Genomic DNA, 26,774 nt, shown 5'->3' on the forward strand with positions numbered 1-26,774 from the left:
TGCACAATGAGAGCAGCAACAAGCCACGGAATTAAAGAACAGGTTTCATTAACGACAAGAATCAGCATCTAAGCAACTTGTTGGAGTGAAATTGGTTGGAGTTTGAGGCCCTGACTCAGTTGGTCTTCTGTTGGCTCCCTCACTTCACATTTTACTTCTGTTTAAGGAAAGAAATGAAGCAATTCAGGGCAGCAAATTTTTGAAGAAAAAAAAATCAAGCCAATTAAAATGAAAGGAAAAGGAGTTAATTAGCAATAAAAACAGGTCACCAATTAAGAAAAGGGTTAGAATGAAAAGCTGCTGCCACTGTGGCCCTGCAAGACCGGAGTTGGGGACCCCCTTGTTGTAATTGATGGTTGGTGTTTATGTTGAAGAATCCTGAGTTCACCTTCCTTCTCCATTATTCCACCCCAGTTTGTGTAGTGCACCAATAAAAGCTGATGCTACTACCACCATGCTGAACAGTTGGCATTATGGTGTTCTTGGGGTTGAACGCCTCACTTTTTCTCCTCCATAGATACTATCTGATATGTCACGGTGGCCTAACAACCCCATCTTTGTCTCATCTGATTGTTCATCTTTCCTCCAGAAGTCTTTTTCTTTGTCCACATGGAGTTTGAGGGTGTCGATTTTGGGGCAGGGGTTTCTTTCTTGGGTGGCCTATGATGATCTAAAACTCAATCGACTGTGAACAGGCACACTGGTGGTTCTAGCAGCTTCTGTTCATGGTAGACCTGTTTCTTGGCGGTCCTTGGAGTGTGTCTGGCCATCCTGACCAATTTCCTCTCTGCTTAGGGGGACAGTGTGGGTCTTCTTCCAGACCATGCCAAAGGTAAATATTTTTTAACTGAAGAAAAATGATTTGAATTGCTGATCTTGGAATCTCAAGTGGTTTAGAGAGACCTCCAAGAGACATCCCTGACTTGTGTAAACCTGGAGTCCTCTTCATCACATCTGCACTGAGCTCTCTGGACTTGGCCATCGTCAGGTGTATTGGACAATCCAATGAGTTCCGTCAAACGAGCAACTCAGAGAAGCTCTCAGCTGGAGTCGATCCCAAGTGCTAATAGGTAGGTAAGAGGGGCAGAGTTAGAACACATGCAGGAACTTTGAGCACCACATCATCGATCCCGCAATGTTTTCAGAAAACTAATAATAAATTGAGTACAAAATTTCAGATTTATTTTCTAATAAAGATGCACACTGTAGGAGACATGGTGGCACAGTGGTAGTGCTGCCGCCTTACAGAATCCTCTTGTGGTAGACCATCTGAACCCACTGCAGTTTGCCTATCGGACAAAGATTAGAGTGGATGATGCAATTCTCTATCTGCTCCACAAGGCTTATTCACACCTGGACAAAGCTGGCAGCACACTGAGGATGATGTTTATGATTTCTCCAGTGCCTTCAGTACCATCCAGTCATCCTTGCTAAAGGGGTCTAGTCAGACAACTGCAGGTGGATGACCCTCTGGTGTCCTGATAATGGGCCATCTGTGGGGCAGACCACAGTTTGTGAGACTCAAGGACTGAATGGGGCACCAAGCTGAGGTGTACATCACTCTGAACATCTCAGACTACAAAGATAACAACAGGTCAGGTCAACTGCAGATATTCTCAGATGATTCTGCACTTATGGGGTGTATTGATAAGGGGGATGAGACAAAGGAGAGGAGTCAGGAGGAGAACTTTGAGAACTGACTGCAACTCAACATCAGCAAGATCAAGGAACTGATGATTGACATTCACCACACCAAAGAGTCTCTATGTCCAGTCCTTATTCAAGGAGTGGGTGTAGAGGTGGGCCACTCCTACAAGTACTTGGGGTCCACGTCAATGACAGGCTGGACTGGTCTCAGAACAGAGAGGAACTGGAGAAGGGCAGAGCAGATTCATTTATCCTTAGGAGACTGAACTCCTTTAATGTGGGAAGTGACATCCTTCACATCTTCTGTAACTCTGTGATGGCCAGTGTGGCGTGCTGGACTGGTGACATCACTTCAAGAGAGGACTATCAAATCAACAAGCTGACTAAGAAGGCAGGGTCAATTATGGGACCCAGTCTGGACCCCCGGAGGTCATAGAGGAGGAGTGAATGAAAACAAAACCGAGTGCCATTATGAACAATGCTGCACATCCTCTACATGACAGACAAACACTGAGGAGTGTGAGGTAACAAATTAATCAGCAGACGTGGGTCAAGAAATGCAACTGGGGGGTCCTTTATACCAACACGTCTACATAATGCCTCAATGGGACTGGGACTGCCAAGTCAGAGGTTTTCCTTCTTTCATTTGAATTTTCTTGCTTTATAGTCATTCTGGTGTCTGTTCAAAAGAAAGTGTGTGTATTTACTTCAGTTTTGCCCTGGGGACAAATACAGTTCTATCTGTTTATCTATTTATTATATAGTGCCTGTTACATCGGTCTATTTATTATATAGTGTCTTTCTTATCTATCGGTCTATCTATTAGATAGATAGATAGATAGATAGATAGATAGATAGATAGATAGATAGATAGATAGATAGATAGATAGAAAAGACAGTATATATTTATTATATAGTGCCTTTCACTTCTATTATATGGAAAGGCACTCTATATCTTATCATAATAATAATAATAACTTTTATTTATATAGAGCCTTTCCCATGCTTAAGGCGCTTATATAGTGCCGTTCACTTCTATCTGTTATATAGAAAGGCACTCTATATCTATCTACTATACAGTGCCTTTCACTTCTATCTATCTACTATACAGTTCCTTTCACTTCTATTATATAGTGCCTTTCACTTCTATCTGTTATATAGAAAGGCACTCTGTATCTATCTACTATACAGTGCCTTTCATTTCTATCTATCTATCTACTATACAGTGCCTTTCACTTCTATTATATAGTGCCTTTCACTTCTATCTGTTATATAGAAAGGCACTCTGTGTCTATCTACTATACAGTTCCTTTCACTTCTATTATATAGTGCCTTTCACTTCTATCTGTTATATAGAAAGGCACTCTGTATCTATCTACTATACAGTGCCTTTCACTTCTATTATATAGTGCCTTTCACTTCTATCTGTTATATAGAAAGGCACTCTATATCTATCTACTATACAGTGCCTTTCACTTCTATTATATAGTGCCTTTCACTTCTATCTGTTATATAGAAAGGCACTCTGTATCTATCTACTATACAGTTCCTTTCACTTCTATTATATAGTGCCTTTCACTTCTATCTGTTATATAGAAAGGCACTCTGTATCTATCTACTATACAGTGCCTTTCACTTCTATCTATCTATCTACTATACAGTTCCTTTCACTTCTATTATATAGTGCCTTTCACTTCTATCTGTTATATAGAAAGGCACTCTGTATCTATCTACTATACAGTTCCTTTCACTTCTATCTATCTATCTACTATACAGTGCCTTTCACTTCTATTATATAGTGCCTTTCACTTCTATCTGTTATATAGAAAGGCACTCTATATCTATCTACTATACAGTGCCTTTCACTTCTATCTATCTATCTACTATACAGTTCCTTTCACTTCTATTATATAGTGCCTTTCACTTCTATCTGTCATATAGAAAGGCACTCTGTATCTATCTGCTATACAGTTCCTTTCACTTCTATTATATAGTGCCTTTCACTTCTATCTGTTATATAGAAAGGTACTCTGTATCTATCTACTATACAGTTCCTTTCACTTCTATTATATAGTGCCTTTCACTTCTATCTGTTATATAGAAAGGCACTCTATATCTATCTACTATACAGTGCCTTTCACTTCTATCTATCTATCTACTATACAGTTCCTTTCACTTCTATTATATAGTGCCTTTCACTTCTATCTGTTATATAGAAAGGCACTCTGTATCTATCTACTATATAGTGCTTTTCACTTCTGTTATATTGTGGTTTTCTTATCTATCGCTCTGGGGTTGTGCTGCTTGTTGAGAGATCAGCAAGTTCAAATACTTTTTCCTGGCACTGCAAATGCTGCGTATTCTTTTTTTCTACATTATGTTGGGGTGGAGTGTTTGCTCTGAGGCTAAGGATCTGTGCTGGTATCCCAAAGGTTGCCGGTTCGAATCCCCGTCACTGCCAAAAGAGATCCTACTCTGCTGGGCCCTTGAGCAAGACCCTTAACCTTCAATTGCTCCAGGGGCACTGTACAATGGCTGTCCCTGCGCTCTGACCCCAAGGGGTATGTGAAAACTAACAAATTCCTAATACAAGAAATCGTATAAGGCGAAATAAAGAACAAAAAAAAAAAAAAAAATGTTTGACAGTAGTAGCCACAGCTGTGTGAGCAGCATAACCAATAATATCCGAGTGTTCCTAATTCATTTAAATGTTTGCACATTTTTCAAAGGCCTATTATATATGATTTGTTTAATTTGTTTGCCACAAAACTCTTGTATTTATTTTTATGTCATTAAAATCCCCCTCAGCTCAGATTGGGTGGCCCAACATCATCCTGGTCCTTAGAGACCCTCACGTCTGCCCCTCACCTTTCAGTTTTAGGTGCCCCCCCCCCCCCCCCCATTAGGATATTTCCAGCATTTGCACTCACACAGAGGCCGATGCAGAATCACTCATTAACCTGACCTACATGTCCTCAAATGGGGTTCTGTGAGAACACACATGTAGAACGTGTAGAGTCCACATGGACAGCATCTGGTCACACACAGCGGTGAAGTGGCAAGAGAAAGAGATAGCCAATTAGAGAGAAGGGGTGATTAGGGGGTCAGAATGACTAGGCCATGATGGGCAGTTTTGGCCAGGACATTGGAATACACCCTACTCTTTACAAAAGGATGACAAAGGATCTTTTGTGACCACTGAGAGTCAGGACCTTGGATTTTAAATCATTTTAGTAGCACGGTGACCCCATCAGTGCACTGGGGCATTAGGTACGCCATGGGGTAGGAACCCCCTCTTCTGGCCTTACTGACCACGTGAACGCAGTGGTAAAATCTCACTTTTACCAGTTGTCATATATCAAGCCTGCTTTGTCTAAACGCAACCTTGAAACAGTGACACCTGCTTTTATAAGTTCTCATCTAAATTACTGCAATGCGCTTCTTTTTGGAATTAGCCAGGCCTCCATTGCTCACCTACAGCTGATGCAAAATGCCGCGGCTTGATTTTTAACTGGCACAATAATAATAATAATAATTCTTTGGATTTATATATTTAGAGGTTGACAGACAGATCGGTGAGGCATCCACAGTGATGCGGGCTCTGCAATGGTCCGTCGTGGTGAAGAGACAGCTGAGCCAAAAGGTGAGGCTGCCGATTTACCAGTCGATCTACGTTCCTACCCTCACCTATGGCCACGAGCTTTGGGTAGTGACCGAAAGAGCAAGATCACGGATACAAGCGGCCAAAATGAGTTTTCTCCGCATGGTAGCTGGACTTTCCCTTAGAGATAGGGTGAGGAGTTCAGTTATCTGGGAGAGACATGGAGTAGAGTCGCTGCTCCTCCGCATTGAGAGGAGTCAGATAAGGTGGTTCGGGCATCTGGTCACATGGACGCCTCCCTGGGGTGTTCCGGGCATGCCCCACTGGGAGATGGCCACGGGGCAGACCCAGGACACGCTGGAGGGATTATATCTCCCGGCTGGCCTGGGAATACCTCGGGGTCCTCCTGGAGGAGGTGGCTGGGGAGAGGGAGGTCTGGGCTTCCAAGCTTAGGCTGCTGCCCCCGCGACCCGACCTCGGATAAGCGGTGGATAATGGATGGATGGATTTATATGGCATTTTTCTCACTACTCAAAGCACTCAGCAATTGCAGGTTAAGGGTCTTGCTCAAGGGCCCAACAGAGCAGAGAAGCAAACACGAGCACATTACCCCGATTTTGGCTTCCCTTCACTGGCTTCCAGTTGATTTTAAGATCCTCGTATTTGTTTTTAAATCCTTTAATGGTTGTACCCCCATTTTATCTGTTGGAACTGCTGCACTCTTATGTCCCGTCTGTCTCGCCCTCTCAGGTCAGCAGACCAGATGCTTTTACGTGTTCCCAAAGGCACAATGCAAACTCCGAGGTGATCGGACTTTCTCAGTTGCAGCTCCAAAACTCTGGAACGATTTGCCGTTGGACGTTAGGCCGACTCCTTCACTTGCCGTCTTTAAATCTTATTTTAAAAAAACTCACTTTAACTCCCTGGCTTTTAACTCAGTAGGAGACGTTGACTATCTGTGTACTTTTTATGATGGATCTCTTCAGCTCTTATGTGTTTCTGTTTCATTTACCCTTTGGTTATTGTGTGTCTGATATGTTGGGTTTTTATTGTACAGCACTTTGGTCAGCCTTGATGTTGTTTTTAAAGTGCCTTATAAATAAATAAACAAATAAATAAATACGCCTTCCAGCAGCACCTGCACCTTTGTGTACAGTCAGTCTCCATAAAGCCGGTCACTTTCAGTCCATGCTTCCAAATTCCCCATCGCACTGCCACCTACAAGCCTGTATTGGCTGCTCTTTGTTTTCCATGCCCGATGTTTTTATGTGCGATTGTGGGGAGGAGAGGTTTGTTTTTAATAATAATAATAATAATAATACATTTTATTTGGAGCGCCTTTCAAAAAACTCAAGGTCACTGTACAATCAGGTTAAAAAATAAACATTCAATGACTAGAAAATTTAAAATCCAAATAAAACATCAGATAAAACACCAATAACAATTACAGTGAATAAGCAATTTTGAACAGATAAGTTTTAAGATTAGCCTGAAATTGGTGAAGGGTAGTCATATTCCTAAGATAAGCAGGTAATGAGTTCCATAAGGAAGGCGCCGATCTGCTAAATGCGCGATATCCCATCGTAACAAGACGTGCTGGTGGATTATTTAAGAGGATCTGAGCATACGAGAGGGTTTAATGACTTGTAGGAGCTGTGAGAGATATGTGGGGGCAAGATTATGAATGGCCTTATATGTCAGGACTAAAATTTTGTAGTTGACCCTAAACTATATTGGCAGCCAATGACGCTGCTGAATAATGGGTGTAATGTGATCAGAATAGGGTGTTTTAGTAATTATACGAGCAGCCGAATTTTGAACAAGTTGAAGTTTATGTAGTAACTTTTGGGGCAGACCAAAGAGAAGTGAGTTGCAATAGTCCAGGCGGGAGGTGACCAAACTGTTGACTAAAATGGCAGTAGAGTGATTTGACAAAAATGGACGCAAGCGATTAATGTTTCGCAGGTGAAAGTAAGCTGCTCGAGTAACAGAACTGATGTGAGACTGGAAAGACAATACATTTTTTTTTTTTTTTTTTTACCAAATGTATTTATTTTTTGGAGCTACTGTACAATTTTAAATTTCCCTTTGGGGACAAATAAAGAATAATCTAAATGATTGTGTTTTTATTTAAGTATGTCACCTTTACTGTTGCCATGTTTGCATGAAGATCTACAGTTTGCCTGAAAATGTCAGTAGTTCCTCTGGGGTGTATTTACTTTGTTTTCCTCACATGACTGTGTATGTAAGAGTTCATAGCAAGAGATGAACGATGAAGGAACACAAATTGTAGGACTGATATGTGTCGTCAGTTTCAGGCTGCTTTTGTTGTCCTCTCTCTTTTTTAAACAAATCTGTCTTTCCGTGTGCTCATTACGTCATTTACTAACCAGGCCGACACGCGGTCCAGTCCCCCCCGGAAATGACCCTCTATCTGCTGCAGTCAGATGTTATGTGGGCGCCCCCTTGGCCTGGTCCAGCCACTCGGGTCCTCATCAATGAGCCGGCTCATCCTCGGGTAATGGCGCCACATGGCCGTAGTGCCATAACTGACGTTCCCTCACAATGCAGGTCATGTGCCTCATGCGGGACTCTGTGAGCAACACAAAGTCACACCAGCGGGACCCAAGGATTTTCCGGAGAGACACAAGGAGTTCAGTCTTCATCTCAGGTCACTGGATGGCGTCCATGACACACAAACAGGAAGCACCAGGATATCTTTTGCACAGATAATCGGGAATACACAGCCACCTACATGAAGCAAAGCTTCACCTTGCACAGCACGTCACAGATTTGTACTTTTGCTAAATGCAGGTTTTGTCAAACACGTGTAATGTGGCACCAGCACACACACATACCGAATCATCACAGAACACTGAAAATACAACACCGTGCAATAACAGATCATAACATAAAACAAACGCCACCAAAAAAGTGGGCCTCTTCTGGAGCTCGGCCTACCACAGCACGCTGCTAACGAGGTTAATATAATCTCACTGTTAACACACCGCCTCGTTCGTATTTAGTTGTCGAAACACTTGAGATCAGGTCAAACTACCCCAAGGCAGAGGTGTGATGTTACTTCTATCTACTATCTATCTATCTACTTCTATCAGACAGTTGTGGCGAGCGCCCTCTTCTATGCGGTGGTGTGCTGGGGAGGCAGCATTAAGAGGAAAGACGCCTCACGCCTGGACAAACTGGTGAGGAAGGCAGGCTCTATTGTTAGCATGGAGCTGGACAGTCTTACATCTGTGGCAGAGCGAAGGGCGCTCAGCAGGTTCCTGTCAATTATGGAGAATCCACTAAACAGTATCATCTCCAGACAGAAGAGCAGCTTCAGCGACAGACTGCTGTCAATGTCCTGCTCCACTGACAGATTGAGGAGATCGTTCCTCCTCCAAACTATGCGACTCTTCAATTCCACCCGGGGGGTAAACGTTAACATTTAACATTATACATAGTTATTGTCTGTTTTTCACCTGCATTATTATCATTCTTTAATATTATTTATTGTATCAGTATGCTGCTGCTGGAGAATGTGAATTTCCCATTGGGATTAATAAAGATCTATCTAAATACTTCGGTTAAAACACAAACATGCAAAGGCAGCTGTTAAACCGCTGAACTTACCATTAGAAGAGTTCATCCGAAACACTAAGCCTCTGCAAGCGGTAGGTCTTCAAAGTTATGGCGCGTGGACAAAAATGTGCAAGACGGATGAGTTTAATAAAGTTTAAACATTTCAGGTAAGATAACTTCTCCATTTCATATACAGTACACATATAAATACAAGCTCAAGCGTGACATTTTAACCAGGGAATCGTTTACAAGAACGATATTTAAAAAATAAGAATGAAAAAGAAAAGGGGGGGGGGGGGTCAACAAAACAGTGTGAAATTAAACATTGCAGACCTCCACTGCTATGCGATTCAGTAGCCAATTGGATTGCAGGTTTTTGTCACCTGGTTAACTCGACTTGAGTCAGATAACTCCTCCCCCAACCCTAACCTTAACCATAGTGTAACGTGGCGTATCACGGACGTATAATGCAAGGCAACAACCTCCTCAATGGAGTGGAGTTCTGCGACAAATGGAGAGAAAACACACAACCATGTAAATAAAAATGGAACTGTGCACTCCGAGTAACGTATAGCGCCACGGTATGGTCGATCCTTCACAAGCAGTCTAACGTGGCAGCCGTGAATCGGAACCCGCTGATGCAGAAAGCAGTTAAGCGGCTCAGATCTTAATTTGGATACAGCAGACAGGGCATCACAAGGCAGAAAACTTAAAAACTAATAAGTGCAGGCCAACCCATTCTTGGTTTCGTAAACGTCCACTAAATAAAATTTCTACTCTCTTTCCCACAGGGACTGTTTGGGATGGAAATACCAACCCGTCAACTGGGTGCCGCTGGAAAGAGAATTTTGCAGGCTGTGATGGGTCGTGTCACGGGATAGCAATGAGTGAATGAAAGTAACTATTTAATAATAATAATAATAATAATACATTTTTTTTTATATATAGTGCCTATTTATAGTCATCTTTCTTAATGTTCCTTAATGTTTAAATAGCTAAGAAGAGAAGCGTTTACCTTTGGGCAGAAGAGGAAGTACAGGAACAAGGAGCTCTGGTAAGATGGCGGCTTAGCAGATACACAGGTGTGAACAAACTGTGCCACGTGGACACTGCAGGTAAACAGAAGGTTTGCTCATTTGATGGAAAGTCGCAAGTGTTAGAAGACCCAGGAAATCGGTTATTACGGGAATGCTTACTGGAGAGAGAGGGAGAGAGACGGCATGTCTGCCGGTTCACGCATGCTAGTTGGGAACTCCCTAGGAGGAGAATTCTGGGAAAGGGGGTGTGACATGTGGCTGGCGTCATGACGTTAAGCCCCAATTGGAGGGGATGGACACAATGGCAGGTGGGATTGGTAACCAGAGGGTTAAGAGCATGAAGTTGTCATGGGCAATAATCAATTGTGTCCTACACTCTTTAGCCACGGCACCAAAAACGTTTCCCGGAAAGATAGCAGAGTTGACATTTGTGACTGCATGCTAATTTTACTCAGTTGATTTAAATTATGTAATTTTTTATTTCATGTCTAACATGCATTAAAATTATATGTACTTTTTTTAAGAATTTGAAGGAGGAAAACTGGAGTAGCAGGAGAAGTTAAGCAAAAAGAAAAAAAAAAATGTGCAAGGTTTATAGGTGCAAGATTCAAGTTGTCACATATATAGAACAATGGCATTCCTCCCTTTACAATAACGATATCAACAGGATACACACACACACACACACACACCAGGGTACGTTCCTGGTCTACACAAGGCTGTAGCAGGAGGGCAGCACACTTTCCACCATATTGAGAGGGGTCTGGCTGCGGCCTCACGTTTGATGTCTGCTGCCAGGCCCTATTGACTATCTGTGGTTTTGCCAATTGTCTTTTCTGTTGGTCCAATTTAAGAAATTGTCAATTCGGCTGCCTAGCAAGTCCTACTGACTAACTGCACACAGGGCAGGAGAATGTCCGGTATGCCTTCACTTTCTCAACATTTTTTATTTGACGGTTACAACTTTCCATACGTTTCAATTCCGTAGAGTGCATCAGGTCAGGTCCACTGTGAGTGTTGATCTGAATATGTAATCCGTTTCCCACAGGCCAAAAATTTCTTCAGATCTCATGATGTAAAATCTCTAATGTTGATCTCTGGAGCATGCAACAGTTTTCTTGTGTTGGTGTGCAGTTTGTGGGAATCGCTTCCAGGCCAGTCTAGAATTTTAAAACTGAATGTCAAGGCAAGGACTGTCAGCGAGTAAAAAATGTTTTACCAAGTGCAGTTATTCTTCTACGGTGCTGTGTAGCTTCAACTCATCCATAAGAAACTTGCGAGTGAAACGTTTGTGGGTTCAGTTCATTTCGAGATCTAGGGTTGAGCAGAGGTTGAGGGTGCTTTGTGGGTTTACAAGAATGGTGATCAGAAGTCTACGTGGAATGTTGCTCCTCTTATTTTTGTATTTATGATTTGATCCGGTCCTTGTCACAGTGGAGCTGCAGGGTTGCTGGAAAGTGGCACAGAGTGATGGAGATGAAACTTCTGATGGCAGCATTTAAAGATCCAGCCATGTGGTACAACATCAAGGATTATTATTATTTATTTATTTACTTTTAATTCTATCCATGCCATGCTCAGACATTGGTCCATCTTGAAGTGCTCCATAATTATGTTACTTAATAACCGCTGGACCTTTGTGCCGTATGACCTTTATTTGCTTTCCCTTCTGCTCTCTTGCCATTACGTTAATTGTGATCCAGAAGATAAGTTCTGGTGGCACCTACTGCTCTGTATGCAGTGGACAAGCAAGTTAAGGTATGGTAGTCATTTGGTGTTTTGGTTTGCTCTAATGTTGGAAGCAGAGATGCATCTCCTGTGGTCAGCCTCTGTGGCGTCATCTGCAGATGTTTCACAAACACATTGCCATATTCAACCACATCCTGATGCACTGCTACGAAATGTTTGAGCCAAAAGTTGGGTAGGCCGTCTAATTTGAGTGTCTACCAGTTAGGTTTCTTGTTCACCGATTGCCAACTCGGGCCACTCCATTTCTTAAAGTTCCTTCAATCCTAGGTCAGTCTATAGTTTTCTTAACCAGTCAGCTTTTTTATGATGGTGTTCTTTAAAACATGTAAATCTCTATCATCTGGTGGTGTAGGTACTTCAAGGGTATCCCACCCAACATTATGTACAACATTTTTCCGATTACCCCTGAATACTCTTGTTCTGCACTTTCTTAACCTCCGAACCTCTGCTAGGATTCTGAATTTGTAATTTTCCTCTGTGAAATTCAACTCTTCATATGGGACACCAGTTGTTATATGAAGTTGCCATTTCACACCTTCCCTCTAGCTTTGACTGTGACACATCCCTTTGTCGATTATTCCATCCATGGTGGACTGTAGCGTGGTCCATTTCTCCTTACTTTGACTTTCCTCTGCACTGGCACAGTAGGTGTGATGGGATTTGCTGCTCAGTTCTGATCCCGTGGTCTCTTATGTCCCACCATTTGCGGTTGGCTTTGCTTAATTTCTGTTATGGCCTTGTTGACCTTAGCTATAGTTCTTTATCTGGTATTGTTAATATTTTAAATAACTTCTCCTAATATGTAGTCGTCTATATCAATGAGGTCCAGGAGATCATCTTTAATTTCCTGGATTTTGTTGTCCTCTACTGAGGGGGTCTTTTCTACTGTTTAGAAGAGCATTCTCTATACTTATTTTATTCCTTTCACAAACATGCCACAGCATAAGGAGGTCCCCCTTCTTAGTTTCATCCAAAACCTTTGGCTGGTGTTCTCTCATTGCTTATGCGTGTTGATTTGTTTTTCCTGCATTGATTCATCTCTCTCTGTTCTTTGTAGATTTTTCGTTTCTTTTAACTTATCTACTTTCTCTGTGTAACTAATTCAATTAGTGATCTTTGCTTTACATTAATCACCTTACTTAATGGAGTATAGGGATGAAGATTACAATTTCATACAAGCCATCAAGGCATATCCTCTAGTTGGATTTAACATAAAAACGTAGCAAGATGTGGTTTCCTCTTTATCTTCAAGAGACCAATGGACTGTGTCCAGCCCTCTCAATTTCTTTTTCAAGTTGTCCTTTCGTGGTCTGATCAGTTCCACAGTGATGTTGCCAGCAACACTGTCCATCTGGACTTCCACCACATTGCAGGTCTCGCACTCCTGCTATCACCATTAGCTTCCCAAGTGCCAAGAAAGAGGATGGCCATCTTTTCATCTTGAGAAATGTGCAGTCTGAATGATTGATTTTTTTTGGGGTCCTTTTCATACTAGAAGGGTAGTTTTGCCTTTATGAGATTTGGTGTAGATCTTGCACAATGAAGCCCCTCATATGAAGGTACTCATCAAGACCCAAGTAGTTCAGAGGGTTAAATCTCATTCATTCCTCCATTTCTTCCTTCTTCACCAAACAACTTAATCCTTCAGAATTTCCTCCTTCTCTCCTATATGAACTGAAGAGTGCATCTTAAGACTGTTCAGATGCGCAAACCGTTTGCCACATTCAGAACAGCAATATGGCTTCTCTCCGGTGTGAATTCTTGTGTGGCTCCGAAGGTTGCTCATTGTCAAAAACTTCTTGCCACAGTCGGAACAGGAATACGGCTTCTCACCTGTATGAATCTTAATGTGTCTCCAGAGATGACTCCGGCGACAGAATTGTTTGCCACACTGCAAGCAGCAATACGGTTTCTCTCCTGTGTGAATTTTTGTGTGGCTTTGAAGATGGCTTCTTTCCGAAAACTCCCGGCCGCATTCAAAGCAGCAATATGGCTTCTCTCCGGTGTGGATTCTAATGTGGCTCTCAAGATGGCTTCTTTGTAGAAACTCTCTGCCACATTCAAAACAGGAATAAAGCTTCTCTCCGGTGTGAATTCGAATGTGTCTCAGGAGAGTGCACCGGTGACTGAACTGTTTGCCACATTCAGAACAGCAGTGAGGTTTGATTCCTGAAGTTTGAAAAGAAAAAACAAAACATTTTTTAATTCAGTGTCCTGTTATTGACAATAATTCATAACATTAAATTAATGCTGGGTGGAGTTATGGACAACCTTTTACAAGCATAAGGATTTGCAACAGACGCGCACAGCCCCTCAAGATGTTAATTTTACTTTCTTTATTACAAATACTCATCATGTTAGCATAATCACTAGAAAAAAAAAAAAAAAATTTTACATTTATATATCACTTTTCTCGCTAATCAAAACACTTTACATAGTGAGTGGGGAGCCACTTCAACCACAACTAATGTGCAGTATACACCTGCATGATGCGTCGGCAGACATTTTGCGCAGTACGCTCGCCACACGTTAGCTGTTATGTGGTGAAGTGCTGACAAAGTTAGCCAATCAGAGACCAAGGTTGATAAGTGGGCCAGAATGACTAGGCCATGGTGGGCAATTTAGACAGGACATTGGAATACACCCTACTTTTTATGAAGGATGCCCAGGGAACTTTCATGACGATAAGAGAGCCAGGACCTCAGTTTTATGTCTCATCTGAAGGACTGTGTCGTTTTCATGGCAAAGGGTCCCAACACTGCACTGAGACATTGGGAGACTCGCACAAAAAAAATGTTGGGTAAGAGTCCTCTGCTGGCCTCACCAACACCTCTTCCAGAAGCCCCTCCAAGCAGATTTTATAGATGGTCTCCTATCCAAGTACTGGCTGGGCCCAACATGCTTACCTTCACGTGGATGACTTGTTCTGAAATGCAGGTGGTATTTAGATTATTTTATTTGTTTAATTTAGGTAAAATAAAATATATTTTACATTTTAATAATATTTTAATATAATTTATTTAAATTTTTTTATTTTATTTAGGTGCTATTTAGACTAAAAGAGATGATGTGTGAAACACCCAGTTGACAAGATAGGTCACAGTTTGTGAACCATATTTCAGAAAAGTGTCCTCACATATCGTTAACATGTTACTTAATCAATTAAAGTAACAACAACATATAATTTTAAGTAAGTAAGTGACCTTTATTGTCATTCATACCATACAACAGTACAACAACGGATGTATAGCTGAATGAAATTGCATCTCTCCAGGCTCAATGTGCAGACATAAAAGACAGGTGCATAAAAGACAACATACAGACATTACAAACATTTCACTTCTTACACAGAAAGTAGGTAAGACAGCGTAAGACAGCACTTAACCTCCTTAGCGTTACGCTTTGTCCAGGAAAAAACAAGCCAAAAATAATGAAATTTTTTCAACAACAGAAAGTATCACATGTAGCAGAGCATCAAAATAATTGCAGTAGAAAGGTCTGTCGAGTGTCCACTGCTGGACTCATGCAAATTTAGTACACGTCCCCCGTGTGATCGGTTTTTAAAAAGTCGCCAATCGGGACAGAAGAAACAGATTTCTTTTGCGGACTTTTCTTATATATTTTTTTCTATTGCACTTATGAGAAGGTAGAATGTCAGTGATGACTCCACACAATCTCCCTCACCCATTGTGTTATAGCAGCACAAAGATTGCTGACCTCCACATTTCTGTAGACCCCGATGAGAGTGATCATCGCCTTAAACTTAATCTTTCAAGGCCAGACATCTTGTATTTGCTCTCTATATCACTTTTATACATCAAATGTATATTTTCAATGACCTAGTCCTGTCGTTTCCCCCCCTCCCCCCTTATAGTATTCAAAGGATTTAATCCCACCAAAGTAATTATGACACACAACTCCTTGTTTCAGGTCTCTCAGATGGACTATTGCAAGGCTCAGCTGGCACCACTTCCTTTAGCTGCTATCAGACCTTGCCAGCTTCTTCTTCCTCCTCCTCCTCCACTCCTGCTACTCCTCTGCTTTAGTCTCTCTATTGGCTCCCTGTTTTTGCATGGGTCCAGTTCAAAACCCTTGTCTTGACCTACTACTATCTGATCAGTTCTGCAACTCAATATCCCCAATCTTTGGTCTCTCCCAGTGTTGCCAGGTCTGCAGGTTTCCTGCACAAATGGGTTGCTTTTGATTGGCATCTGTGGGGGAAATATAGGCTTTTGTGGGTAGGGTTTTTTAGCCTCCCCCCCCCCCTTTAATATTTAATCAATTTTGCACTGTTTTTCAACTCCCCCTTCTTCACATTATTACCATGCATTTTTCATCCACCCAGCACCCCTTACCCCAGCCATTTGCACTTGTAGATGTACTTTATCATTGTAAAATTTCAGTTATATACCCATTCTGTCACTCTCAAACATCTCTGAGGAGAATCACAAATCCCCTTGGCCTCGATGATATGTACCTAAAACCTCTCGCTCTCAAATGATTAACCCTGCTTTTCAAACTTTTATTTTATTATTTTATCTTTTTTTGTTTAAATTAGGTATTCTTTTAGCTTTATTTTATTCTTTAGAAGGGAAGTAATGATTAGCATGTAGCAGTGTGGTTTCATGCCAAGAAAGAGCACCACAGATGTGATGTTTGCTCTGAGGATGTTGATGGAGAAGTTTAGAGAAGGCCAGAAGGAGTTGCATTATGTCTTTGTGGACCTGGAGAAAGCATATGACAGGGTGCCTTGTGAGGAGCTGTGGTATTGTATGAGGAAGTCGGGAGTGGCAGAGAAGTACGTAAGAGTGGTACAGGATATGTACGAGGAAAGTTTGACAGTGGTGAGGTCTGCGGTAGGAGTGACGGATGCATTCAAGGTGGAGGTGGGATTACATCAGGGATCGGCTCTGAGCCCTTTCTTATTTGCAATGGTGATGGACAGGTTGACAGACGAGATTAGACAGGAGCCCCCGTGGACTATGATGTTTGCTGATGACATTGTGATCTGTAGCAAGAGTACGGAGCAGGTTGAGGAGACCCTGGAGAGGTGGAGATCTGCTCTAGAGAGGAGAGGAATGAAGGTCAGTAGGAACAAGACAGTATACATGTGTGTAAATGAGAGGGAAGTAAGAGGAATGGTGAGGATGCAGGGAGTAGAGTTGGCGAAGGTGGAGGAGTTTAAGTACTTGAGTTCAACAGTACAGAGTAATGGGGATTGTGGAAGAGAGGTGAAGAAGAGAGTTCAGGCAGGGTGGAGTGGATGGAGAAAAGTGTCAGGAGTGATTTGTGACAGATGGGTACTAGCAAGAGTCAAAGGGAAGGTCTACAGGACGGTAGTGAGACCAGCTGTGTTATATGGGTTGGAGACGGTGGCACTGACCAGAGAGCAGGAGACAGAGCTGGAGGTGGCAGAGTTAAGGATGCTAATATTTACATTGGGGGTGACGAGGATGGACAAGATTAGAAATGAGGATATTAGAGGGTCAGCTCAAGTTGGACGGTTGGGAGACAAAGTCAGTGAGGTGAGATTGTGTTGGTTTGCACATGTGCAGAGGAGAGATGCTGAGTATATTGGGAGAAGGATGCTAAGGATAGAGCTGCCAGGGAAGAGGAAGGCCTAAGAGAAGGTTTATGGATGTGGTGAGAGAGGACATGCAGGTGATGAGTGTAACAGAAGAAGATGGAGAGGACAGAAAGATATGGAAAAAAAATATCTGCTGTAGCAACCATTGTGATTAGGGTATAATTGTGAATTTCCCCTTGGGGATTAATAAAGTATCTATCTATTTGTCTATCTAGAGCAGCCGAAAGAAGAAGAAGAAGAACAAGAAGATGGTACAGTATTCTTTAGCTATCCTTGGGCTATAATTTTTTTTGAAGGACCAGGCAACCCTGGTCTCTCCTTACATCCCTTCATGAAGTCTCCATTCCACCTCTGCCTGTCTGCTGACCATCCCCTCTGTTGCCAGACATAACAAGACTGGACACCGTTTCTCCATTCTCGCTCGAAAGCTGTGATCTCCCTTTATCTACCAACTTAGGCATCTTTTGAAGCACACCTTTTTATAATACTTAGTTTTGCTCCTACTGGGCAGCTGCTATCTTTCTGACAAAGAGGATCTTATCAATAAGGATACTGATGTGTGTCTTAGTCCAGGTGTAGCTGTAATTATCTAGTAGTTCTGCTTCCTTGTTCTCGGTTGCTTGGATGCTTGCACTTTCACTCTTGTACATATTATTACTTGTTTTGTAAGTCGCCTCGGATAAAGGCATCTGCTGAATTAATAGCAATGCCATTCCAGTATAGAGATGTGTACGGAAGCCGAGTGAGTATGTGCAAGATTGTTATTTTTTTTTTTTAAATTGTCTCCTCGAGATAACATAGTAATTTTGTCGAGATCTCGAGAAAACAAAACTTAACCTTTGCTCCTGGCATCAGGCTCGCTTAGATTGTGACGCCTATACAGCTGAAGCTAACCGTCTTCTTAAATGACGGACACTAACGTTATTATTTTCTAAACTAAGGTATAAACATATTTCAGCCTGCGTTAGCCCTTGAACAAACAAAAATGTGACGTGCTGATCAATACAGTCATCTTATTTTTTTACAGTACGAATAAATTACAATTAGAAAATAAATTACTAGCCATGAGCCATTAATTCCCTCAAAATTGATTTTGCAGGAATTTTCCTTTCAGAGAGTTTTGCAATTGTGAAATTGTACACAAAACAAATTGTATTGTTCAAATGAAACTCTTCAGTTTCTGTCATCAATTCTTTTTCTTCTTTCGGCTGCTTTCGTTAGGGGTCGCCACAGTGGATCATCATGGCACTGCCAGATCTAAACACTCGCGTCGTGAATTGCTCGCATACTGAAGTGACTTTAGCTGCAGATGTAAGTCCCATTTTACTTACGGTGCCAAGCAGAGTTGCGCTGCAGTCTAGCAGTCTATTAGCCAGCGAAAGCGCTGTGAAGAAGCCGTCTGTTGCTACGGTCCTGCCTTTGTCCAGTCTGATAGCCGTCACGGGACATCATATCTTTGATTGCTGGTGCAACAAATAGTTCTGAGCAGGCATCAGCCACATCGCTGCTCTTGTGAAAAGAATGGAGATAAATGCCATCAACCCAGAGAGGGAGAGGCAAGTTCATTGTACCACGTGAACGTCACTGAAAGAATAAAACTGAATAATAAAGTGCTAACTTTCACAAGCAGCCAAAATTTACACCGGGTGTTACAGATTCAAATCAAATGTATGTTTTTATTATATTATTAATAATAATAATAATAATAATAATAATAGCAGCTCACTACTCAAAACGCCTAGTCTCGAACCGGCAACCTTTTTATTATAAGGCGGGAGCTCAGACCTCTGCACCACTCAAGAATACGGATTAACATTCTGTCAATTGACATTTGAATTTGGGTTTGTAAGTCACTGACAGCAACATGTAAATTGATTCCAACCCCCCAGCCCCCAAACCCCCCCCCCCCCCCGACCCCTTCCCCCCTTTGGTTATATTCTTGAATAAAAGATCACGTGTTTATTTGATATTTGGACTAAAAGTCTTTATTAGTATTACATGCAAAAAGTTTCTGCTTTAGGTATGTGTTCAGCATTTCTTGCATTTCTCGCATTTCCTGTCATCCTACACTTACCCAGATCTTTGTAGACACAGAACACACGTGAAATGCATGTGATCCAAATATGATATATTATTTACCCTCTACAACTACAGGCACCTCACATCGAGATCAACAGACTTGAGCTGGGAGAACGTTTTGTCCGAGCTGAGCTCCGTCTGTGGGGTGATGGGACAGCAGGCTGCCTGCGCTGATCGACACATTTACAACACAAAAGACGCTGACGGAGAGGTGCAAAGGGATTTAAAGTGAGCCGGGATTACAAGTTTTATTGTAGGTTCAGGGATTCTAGTGTTAAGGGTCAGTGGGGCACATCAACCACCCTAATACGCCAACCTGATGAAAGGTAGCTGCAAAGCCAACACATGAAGCGTTTATCGATTTGCTCCACGTAAGCCACAGATGACAATCATCATTTTCCACTGGGACAGTTTACATTTTATGCATTGAATGGATATGATAAATCAGAGTTGCATGAAAGTGAATGAAGGTAATAAAGATGATCTCCATATTGTCTCAATGGGAGCTACCACAAATGAAGGGCGTTTGTGTGAAATTCCTTCTGGGAAGCTTGTATTTTCGACACTTACTGACGCACATGAGCAGCGCCCTGTGGTGGGCCCCTCCTTCCTAGCATAACTGTTAGTAATTTATTCACAATTAGATCCTAGGGGCCAGCTGGACAGTGGCGTCCACGACCGCGTCACTATCACACATTGATCACACATTGGTGACAACCATGAAATTTGGAATAAGTTTTTAAATCGCTTTATTACGGCCACTGTGTGTTAGCAAAAAATAAAGTAAACTGTGGGAATGGAGTGTGGGAGGTGTGGGTAGCAGTACTAGTACATAAATATATGCAAAACGTGGACCCGCTTACTTTTCCAAGACAACTTTGTGAAGGAAAGAAGGTGATTAAAATGAAACCTAAGCTAGAAAGTGCCATAAAATGAAGCCATTTCAATTTGCAACACCGACTGACAGGACACTACTACAAAATCGAGCTGTTTTACACAATTTTTGAGAAAATGGACATCAAATTGGTGACGCTCACAAATCCTCACAGCAGTGACACTAATGCACAGTAATAGAAACTATGAAGAAGGTACACGATAATTACAGATTTTTGACAAGTCACAAATCATATGACTTAATAATAATATCACTTCTTCTTCTTCTTCTTCTTTCGGCTGCTCCCGTTAAGGGTTTGCCACAGCTTGTACCTTGAAATACTCACTTGCGTGCCTTCTGTTGCGCAAAAGTCTCATCCATGGTTGACACGTCAAGTTGTCTGACACTCTCGTTTTGATTCAGGGTACAGCCAAGCCACCAAGTCTGTCTTGTTACGTGGAGCTCCGGAGGTCGTTTTTGATGGGTTTTAACTTGAAGAACAATCGTTCACACACTGCAACAGTCATTGGTATAGTCAGCGGTAACATGTAAGCTGTGCAAACGTCATTGAACGTAGATGAAGGAGCACAGTGATCTATCAGCAACAGTTCAGCTACTTTGAGAACAGTTGACTTGGCTGACAGGATGGAAACGACAACGACTGAGTGCAAAATGCCGGTGAAATGTCGGTGCAACAGTATAGCGTTCAACAAGAAGATCGGCAGCAGCATACAATCCATCAGCCATCGAGGTCAGATTTCATGGTAACAAGACATTGAACGCTGAAGCCACTGCATCGAGACAGTGAAACCGCTGTTTTAGTTATGTTATTAAATCAGTCAGTTGGTCGGTCATTGTCCAACCCGCTATATCCTAACACAGGGTCACGGGGGTCTGCTGGAGCCCATCTCAGCCAGCACAGGGCACAAGGCAGGAACAAACCCCGAGCAGGGCGCCAGCCCACCATAGGGCACACACACCAAGCACAAGTTAGGATTGCCAATGCACCTACCCTTGTCTTTGGACTGTGGGAGGAAACCAGAGCACCCGGAGGAAACCCACGCAGACACGGGTAAGTTATTAAATCTATACAGCCCCAAGTGGACCCCCCCAAGCTCGTAGGCCTTTGTGATTTGCACAATCTGCACAATCCATTGCTATGCCAGTGCACACGAAGACAGTGTCTAAGAGATGCCAACTGGCATGGCGGGTTCATTTTCAGGTCTCTTAAATTTAATGGCTCACGTCTGGTGTCGCCCCGAGCTAGACCTACAAGAAAAAGCAGGCAGGGTACACTCCCTGGGCGCAAGGCCAGCATGAGTTTGTGTGACAGGTGAGACGGAAATCATGAAGAGCACTCCAATATACCAAGCACCGATTTACAGTTATAGTTATTCAAATGATTAGATAGAAGTTAAAAAGAGTTAAGTAAACCATTGAAAAAGAGTAACAGCAGGAAAAAAACAAATGAAAAATCTTCAGTTTGCTTTCTTATACTCTCCAAACAGAATCTAAAATAGTGCAATAAAGAAAATGTAAAAAAAGGAAGTAAACCGAAAAGAATAATATACTTGGGAAAATCACACTAACAATTGTCTTTGTCTTATTACTTTACGACAATTGTGTTTGCCTGTTGTCCAGGCTTACTTGAAGATCACAACACATTGTTAGGAGGATTTGATCCAGGGAGATCCAAAGGGCTCAACAATCCCTTCGTCCAGCACTCTTTACCATGGACAGGCCTAAAATGTTAGCACATGAACCTTACAATATTAACATTTACTTCACACTTACTTTCTCCAGACTTATTTGTAGGTGATGTCTGATCTTCCAGAGTTCGGACAGTTGGAACCTCGTCAGTCCTCTTTGTGTCCGACTGTAACGATTCAGACTTCACTTTGATGGAAGAACAGCGTCTGCCCTGAGACGAGACAAACCCGGCCACTGCTCCACCTTGACACCCGTCAGGAAGGTCGTCTTCCTCAACACGTTCGTATTTGTGCGTCTCAATGCTAATGGTCGTCTCTTCCACCTCTTCTTTAATGCCCACTGACCCCAGGTCACAGTCCTCTTCTTTAATGCACAGCCTCTCCTGTTTAAGGTGGACAGACTCCCATCCACTGTCCTCCTCCACCTTAACACGTACAGCCCATTGCTTCATGATATTTATGTCAGCCTCACACGTCTCTTCTTTCACATCCATTTAGACGTTACAGTAAAGAGTAGCTTTTCCTTTCTCTCTGTGGAAAGAACAAAATTTAAGTCCACAGAAACGGATCTATTAAGATCTAAAGACATGTAAGTTTTACAACAACCCTTCTAGTTAAGGTTTACATCAAGTTTGAGATTTCAGAGAACACAGGACTGGAACACGGTGACAGAAATGCATCATTCTTCACGTTGAATTATCAGGTGAAAGACAAACTTGGGAGTGGAGTGAAGGTCCAACTGGCTGAAACAAGAAGACCACCTTCCACAGTTGTGGGTCAGCAGTATTCACTACTTGGACTAAACAAAGGGGTCCCCCCCTTCCCCAGTTTCCCACAAGTTTAGCACAGTCCAAAGCACAGCACTACAAAACAGAACACAATTCTTTTCGTTTTCTCCTCCACTCCTCCAGACTCTGGCTCGCCGAGTAGTGTCGGTGCCCCGGCCACACGCTACACAGCTCAGTTGGTGTGAAGTCTGTTGACAAGAATTGTAGTGAGAGGCCACAAGAGAAAACCATCAGAGCAGGAGATTGGGAGGAGCGAGAGAAGGAGCCCTCTGTTGTCTCTGGTTTATGAGAGAGGACTTTAACTGGAAGCTTAAGGGACAGTGACTGACCAACACTGCAGACTTGCTAAATGAACAGTGCTGTGGCCAAGGGTTAAAACACTCCGTGAAGGTTGGTGACCACCTGATGACTTCTCTTAGCTAAGGCTAGATCCGTTTAAAATGGTTACAGATTGACCTTTTAGATGTAATGTAAACCTGTGGGCATATTGATGAATTCTTATCGACTATTTTTGATATGTATTCATTCATTGTCTTATCTATCTCGAATATGTTTACGTTTTTTTCTTGCAACTTCCACCGACATCGTGTAAAGGAATTTGAGCAACATTCTTCATATATTGGTTAATGCGGAAATGTTTCCATCATCTTAGCAACGTGCAGAAGCAATTTAAAAAGACTAATAAAATGTTATGCTACATTGTAAGAACTGTTGACTATAAATCAAGGAATGTTATGCTTAGATTATGTGATGCACTGGTGGGAACACATCTGGAGTATTGTGTGCAGTTCTGGTCGCCACGGTCAAAAAAAGACAGCAGCTGTGCAGAGGAGACCAACCAAGTGCATCTCTGAGGTCGAGGACATGTCCTACTGTGACAGACTCAGAGAGCTAGGCCTGTCTATTCTGAGCATGGGGACCTCATCCAGCTATTAAAGTCCTCAAAGGCATTGATAAAGGAGATTCAATGACATTCTTTCAGCTTAAGGGTGAATTGCATACATGAGGACATCACTGGAAATGCATTTAGGACGGAAGCCAGGAAGCACGTATTTATGCAAAGAGTTGTGGGAATCTGGGAAAAAAAACTACCAGGCCATGAAGTCGAAGTTAAGACAATCTTAGTACCCAAGACAGACATTAATTGGTTACAGTTAGTGCAGAATGCAACATCCAAAATCTTAATTAGGAAAAGAAAATCTGACACATCACACCAGTTTTAGCGTTGTTACACTGGTTACCCGTGTCATTTAGAACAGACTTTAAAATCTTACTAATGGTTACCAAAGCCTTAACATTTCTGAATGTCCGTCCCCTTACACTCCAAGTCATAACCTCAGATCTTCAAATGAATGTCTGCTTATAATTCCAAGAGCCAACCTGAAAAGAAGTGGTGAGGCGGCCATTTTGCCATTATGCACCTAAAATTTGGCATACTTTACCAATAGAAATTTGCCTGGCTAATACAGTACAATAATAATAATAAAAAAAAAAAACATTATTTTAAAATAGCTTTTTTGTAGCTACATTTTGGATGTATCTCTATTAGTCTATTTGGTGAGAAAGAAGAAAAACTGTAATGATTATAAGTAGTTACCTCATACATACCAAGGACTGTATTTTGTATTAATCATGCTGCAGAGAGCTATATGATTTATTACTTCTATATGAATTTGTTCTTCATTTAGGTAGAAAAACAATTAAGCTTTTGCACAGAATTATGTGATTAACTTACATTCTTTTTTAAGAGAAAATGCTGTCCTCTTGATACTAACAGAACACCCTGTGATATTATAAATCAATGTGATCGTTTTCTGAATTCTTGCTTAAAAATAAAAAAAAGTCACTTATGAATTAATAAATAAGGATTATCTATCTAACCAAAAAAATATAATCTAATGAAGATATTAAAACTATAAGAATGTAATCTCTTTATAACTAATGTAATCTATATACAGTACTGTGCAAAAGTTTTAGGCAGATGTGAAAAAATGCTGTAAACAAAGAATGCTTTCAGAAATATAAATAATGATTGTTAATTGTTATCAATTTACAAAATGCAAAGTGAGCGAACAAAAGAAAAATCTAAATCAAATCAATATTTGGTGTTACTACCTTTTGCCTTCAAACCTTCAAATCAATTCTTATAGGTACACTTGCATAAAGTCAGGGATTTTGTAGGATTCTAGTCAGGTGTCATTAGCCATTATTGCCTAGTCTTGTTTATGTTTTATATCAACTTCTTATTCTTATTTCATTTTGTAAAGCTACACTGTTCGTATGAAAATGTGCTATAGAAATAAATGTTGTTGTTAAGAAGCATCTGGATGTGACATTGGCACAGTTAGCGAAATGAACACACTTGGATGTAATGGTCTCCTCGCATTTGTTAAATTTCTTATGTTCTTATGAAAATATGCTACAAAAATAAACGTTGTGACTCCTGCTGCGAGGGGCAAGACATCAGAGCGGTACGTAACTCAGACCTCCTCAAGTGCTTCCTAAGCTATGTGAAGAGGATTAAATTTAGAAATCCATGCTAGTGAATAGCGTTAGGATCAAATCTGAAGCCACCGTTTTTATTCAGATAGAACAGTTGGCTAAGGACACTTGCTAGATGCCACCTTTGTCAGCGATTAACAGTAAATATGTCACAATAAATAAATGATCAGGCAGCTGTGGGAAGACATATTTATCTAGCGCAGCCGATTCAAACTCTTGCCAATTGATATTCAATTTACGTTTCTACAGTCAAGTTAAGAGTATGCCTCTAGAATTTTCTTTCCCTATATATCTGTGCATTAGTTCTTGGGCTCGTATTGGGATTCTTTTCCACAGTCACTTTGAACTGCACAACGCGAACCGAATACACTTTCGTGTGCGAAGTCGAGGATTCGACAACGGACACAACTGAAGGAATAAACAGAAAGGTACAAACAGGAGGAGGAGGAGGCGGCGATGTAAGGAAGAGATGGGACTCGATTACTTGAGGTGAAGCGATAACACTGCTGACTAACAAAGAAGAAGCCACAGAGGGATTCACTCGACCATAGCTCGGCGGTGGGCTGATAGACACAAACGCGCTGCTCGCCCCTCATTCAAGTACCGTGCATTAACTGAAAACTCTCACAATCCATAAAGTGTCGTCCCCAGACCCCGAGCACTTACCTTCTGTCTGTGCCACAGTGAAGGGATTCTTTCTAAACTTGTTTGCACTCCTGTCTCACTTGTAAACACCCGACGACTTCCTTTCCCCTCGGGAACTGCAGAATGCAAAAAGAATAATCACTCGATCAGTGTCCTTTACGCTACTCTTGGCCGTTATTCAAGTTCCGTACCACTGACAAAAAACGAATAAAAAAGCTCACATCCATAATGAGACGGATCCGAACACGTATAACTTACCCACTGTCTCCAGATGATAACGATAAAGCCGACACAATCAACGGCAAGAGCCCCCTGTCTCTTCCTCCACCTCGGGTTTACTCCTATATGTTTTTGTCGCACACGATGACGTCACTGGACACGTTGTTTGTGCCGCCATTTACGTGCACGCGCATTACTCGCTCTGGTTTATTCGAAACTGCGCGCGGCCGTCCGTCTTGTCCGTCTTTTCCGTCTCAGTGCCGAGTTTTCCTTTCAAACGATGAATGGATGATTAAAAAAAAAACATTTGTAAAGTGTAATCCATGTGAACTTTTAAGACAAAAAATCTTTCGCTTGCTTGAAAGTTTGTAATGATTCAAGAGCCGATATAAGATAAGCGTGTAAAACTAAAACGTTCTTCTAATCAGCAGTTTCTCATAAAACGTTCGATTGTACCGTCAATCAGTCAAAGTAAACCTTACTTGCCTTCAAAGAGGAGAAAAGAAACTAGAAACGTCCATCTGCATACAATTTTGCTTGGAAAGTATAGTGGCACCAGTCAGAAAAAGAAAAGGCATGTGTACAGTATACTGTACATGCAAATGGTAAGAAATATCAACTACTCATCTTCAAATAACCCAATTCCTGCCGACACAATTTGAGGTAACACTGGTACGCAGACTCGTAAGAACCCCAAGAAACATCAGGCACCAACCGCTTTGATTGCAAGCTTCCTCTCACTCCTCTATTCAGAC

At 41.7% G+C, this 26,774-nt stretch overlaps 1 protein-coding gene across 2 annotated transcripts; it reads right to left on the minus strand.

Annotated features, from left to right (window-relative positions):
- Nucleotides 1-8,958: 8,958 nt before the first annotated feature.
- LOC114669127 (gastrula zinc finger protein XlCGF7.1-like) lies at nt 8,959-26,158 on the minus strand. Of its 2 annotated transcripts, XM_028825254.2 has the most exons (4): nt 26,059-26,150; nt 25,822-25,916; nt 21,951-22,396; nt 8,959-13,785 (listed from the first exon to the last, which is right to left on the minus strand). In XM_028825254.2, exons 3-4 carry the CDS (start codon nt 22,357-22,359, stop codon nt 13,253-13,255), a joined length of 942 nt encoding a protein of 313 aa, XP_028681087.1. In that variant the 5' UTR covers nt 22,360-22,396; nt 25,822-25,916; nt 26,059-26,150; the 3' UTR covers nt 8,959-13,252. The 2 variants fall into 2 exon arrangements, with proteins under 2 accessions (XP_028681087.1, XP_051783251.1); XM_051927291.1 differs by lacking the exon at nt 25,822-25,916 and having other exon boundaries at nt 26,059-26,158.
- Between the last annotated feature and the right edge of the window lie 616 nt (nt 26,159-26,774).

This window comes from Erpetoichthys calabaricus, chromosome 1 (assembly GCF_900747795.2).
Source record: "Erpetoichthys calabaricus chromosome 1, fErpCal1.3, whole genome shotgun sequence".
In the NCBI taxonomy this organism is placed as follows: Eukaryota; Metazoa; Chordata; class Cladistia; order Polypteriformes; family Polypteridae; genus Erpetoichthys; species Erpetoichthys calabaricus.

Bases quoted from the DNA above. Each gene is read 5' to 3' on its own strand.
- LOC114669127 (XM_051927291.1), bottom strand. From the start codon at position 22,359: ATGGATGTGAAAGAAGAGACGTGTGAGGCTGACATAAATATCATGAAG. The intron at 13,786-21,950 runs GTAAGTGTGAAG...TTCAAACTTCAG, and splicing joins TACAAATAAGTCTGGAGAAA to GAATCAAACCTCACTGCTGT.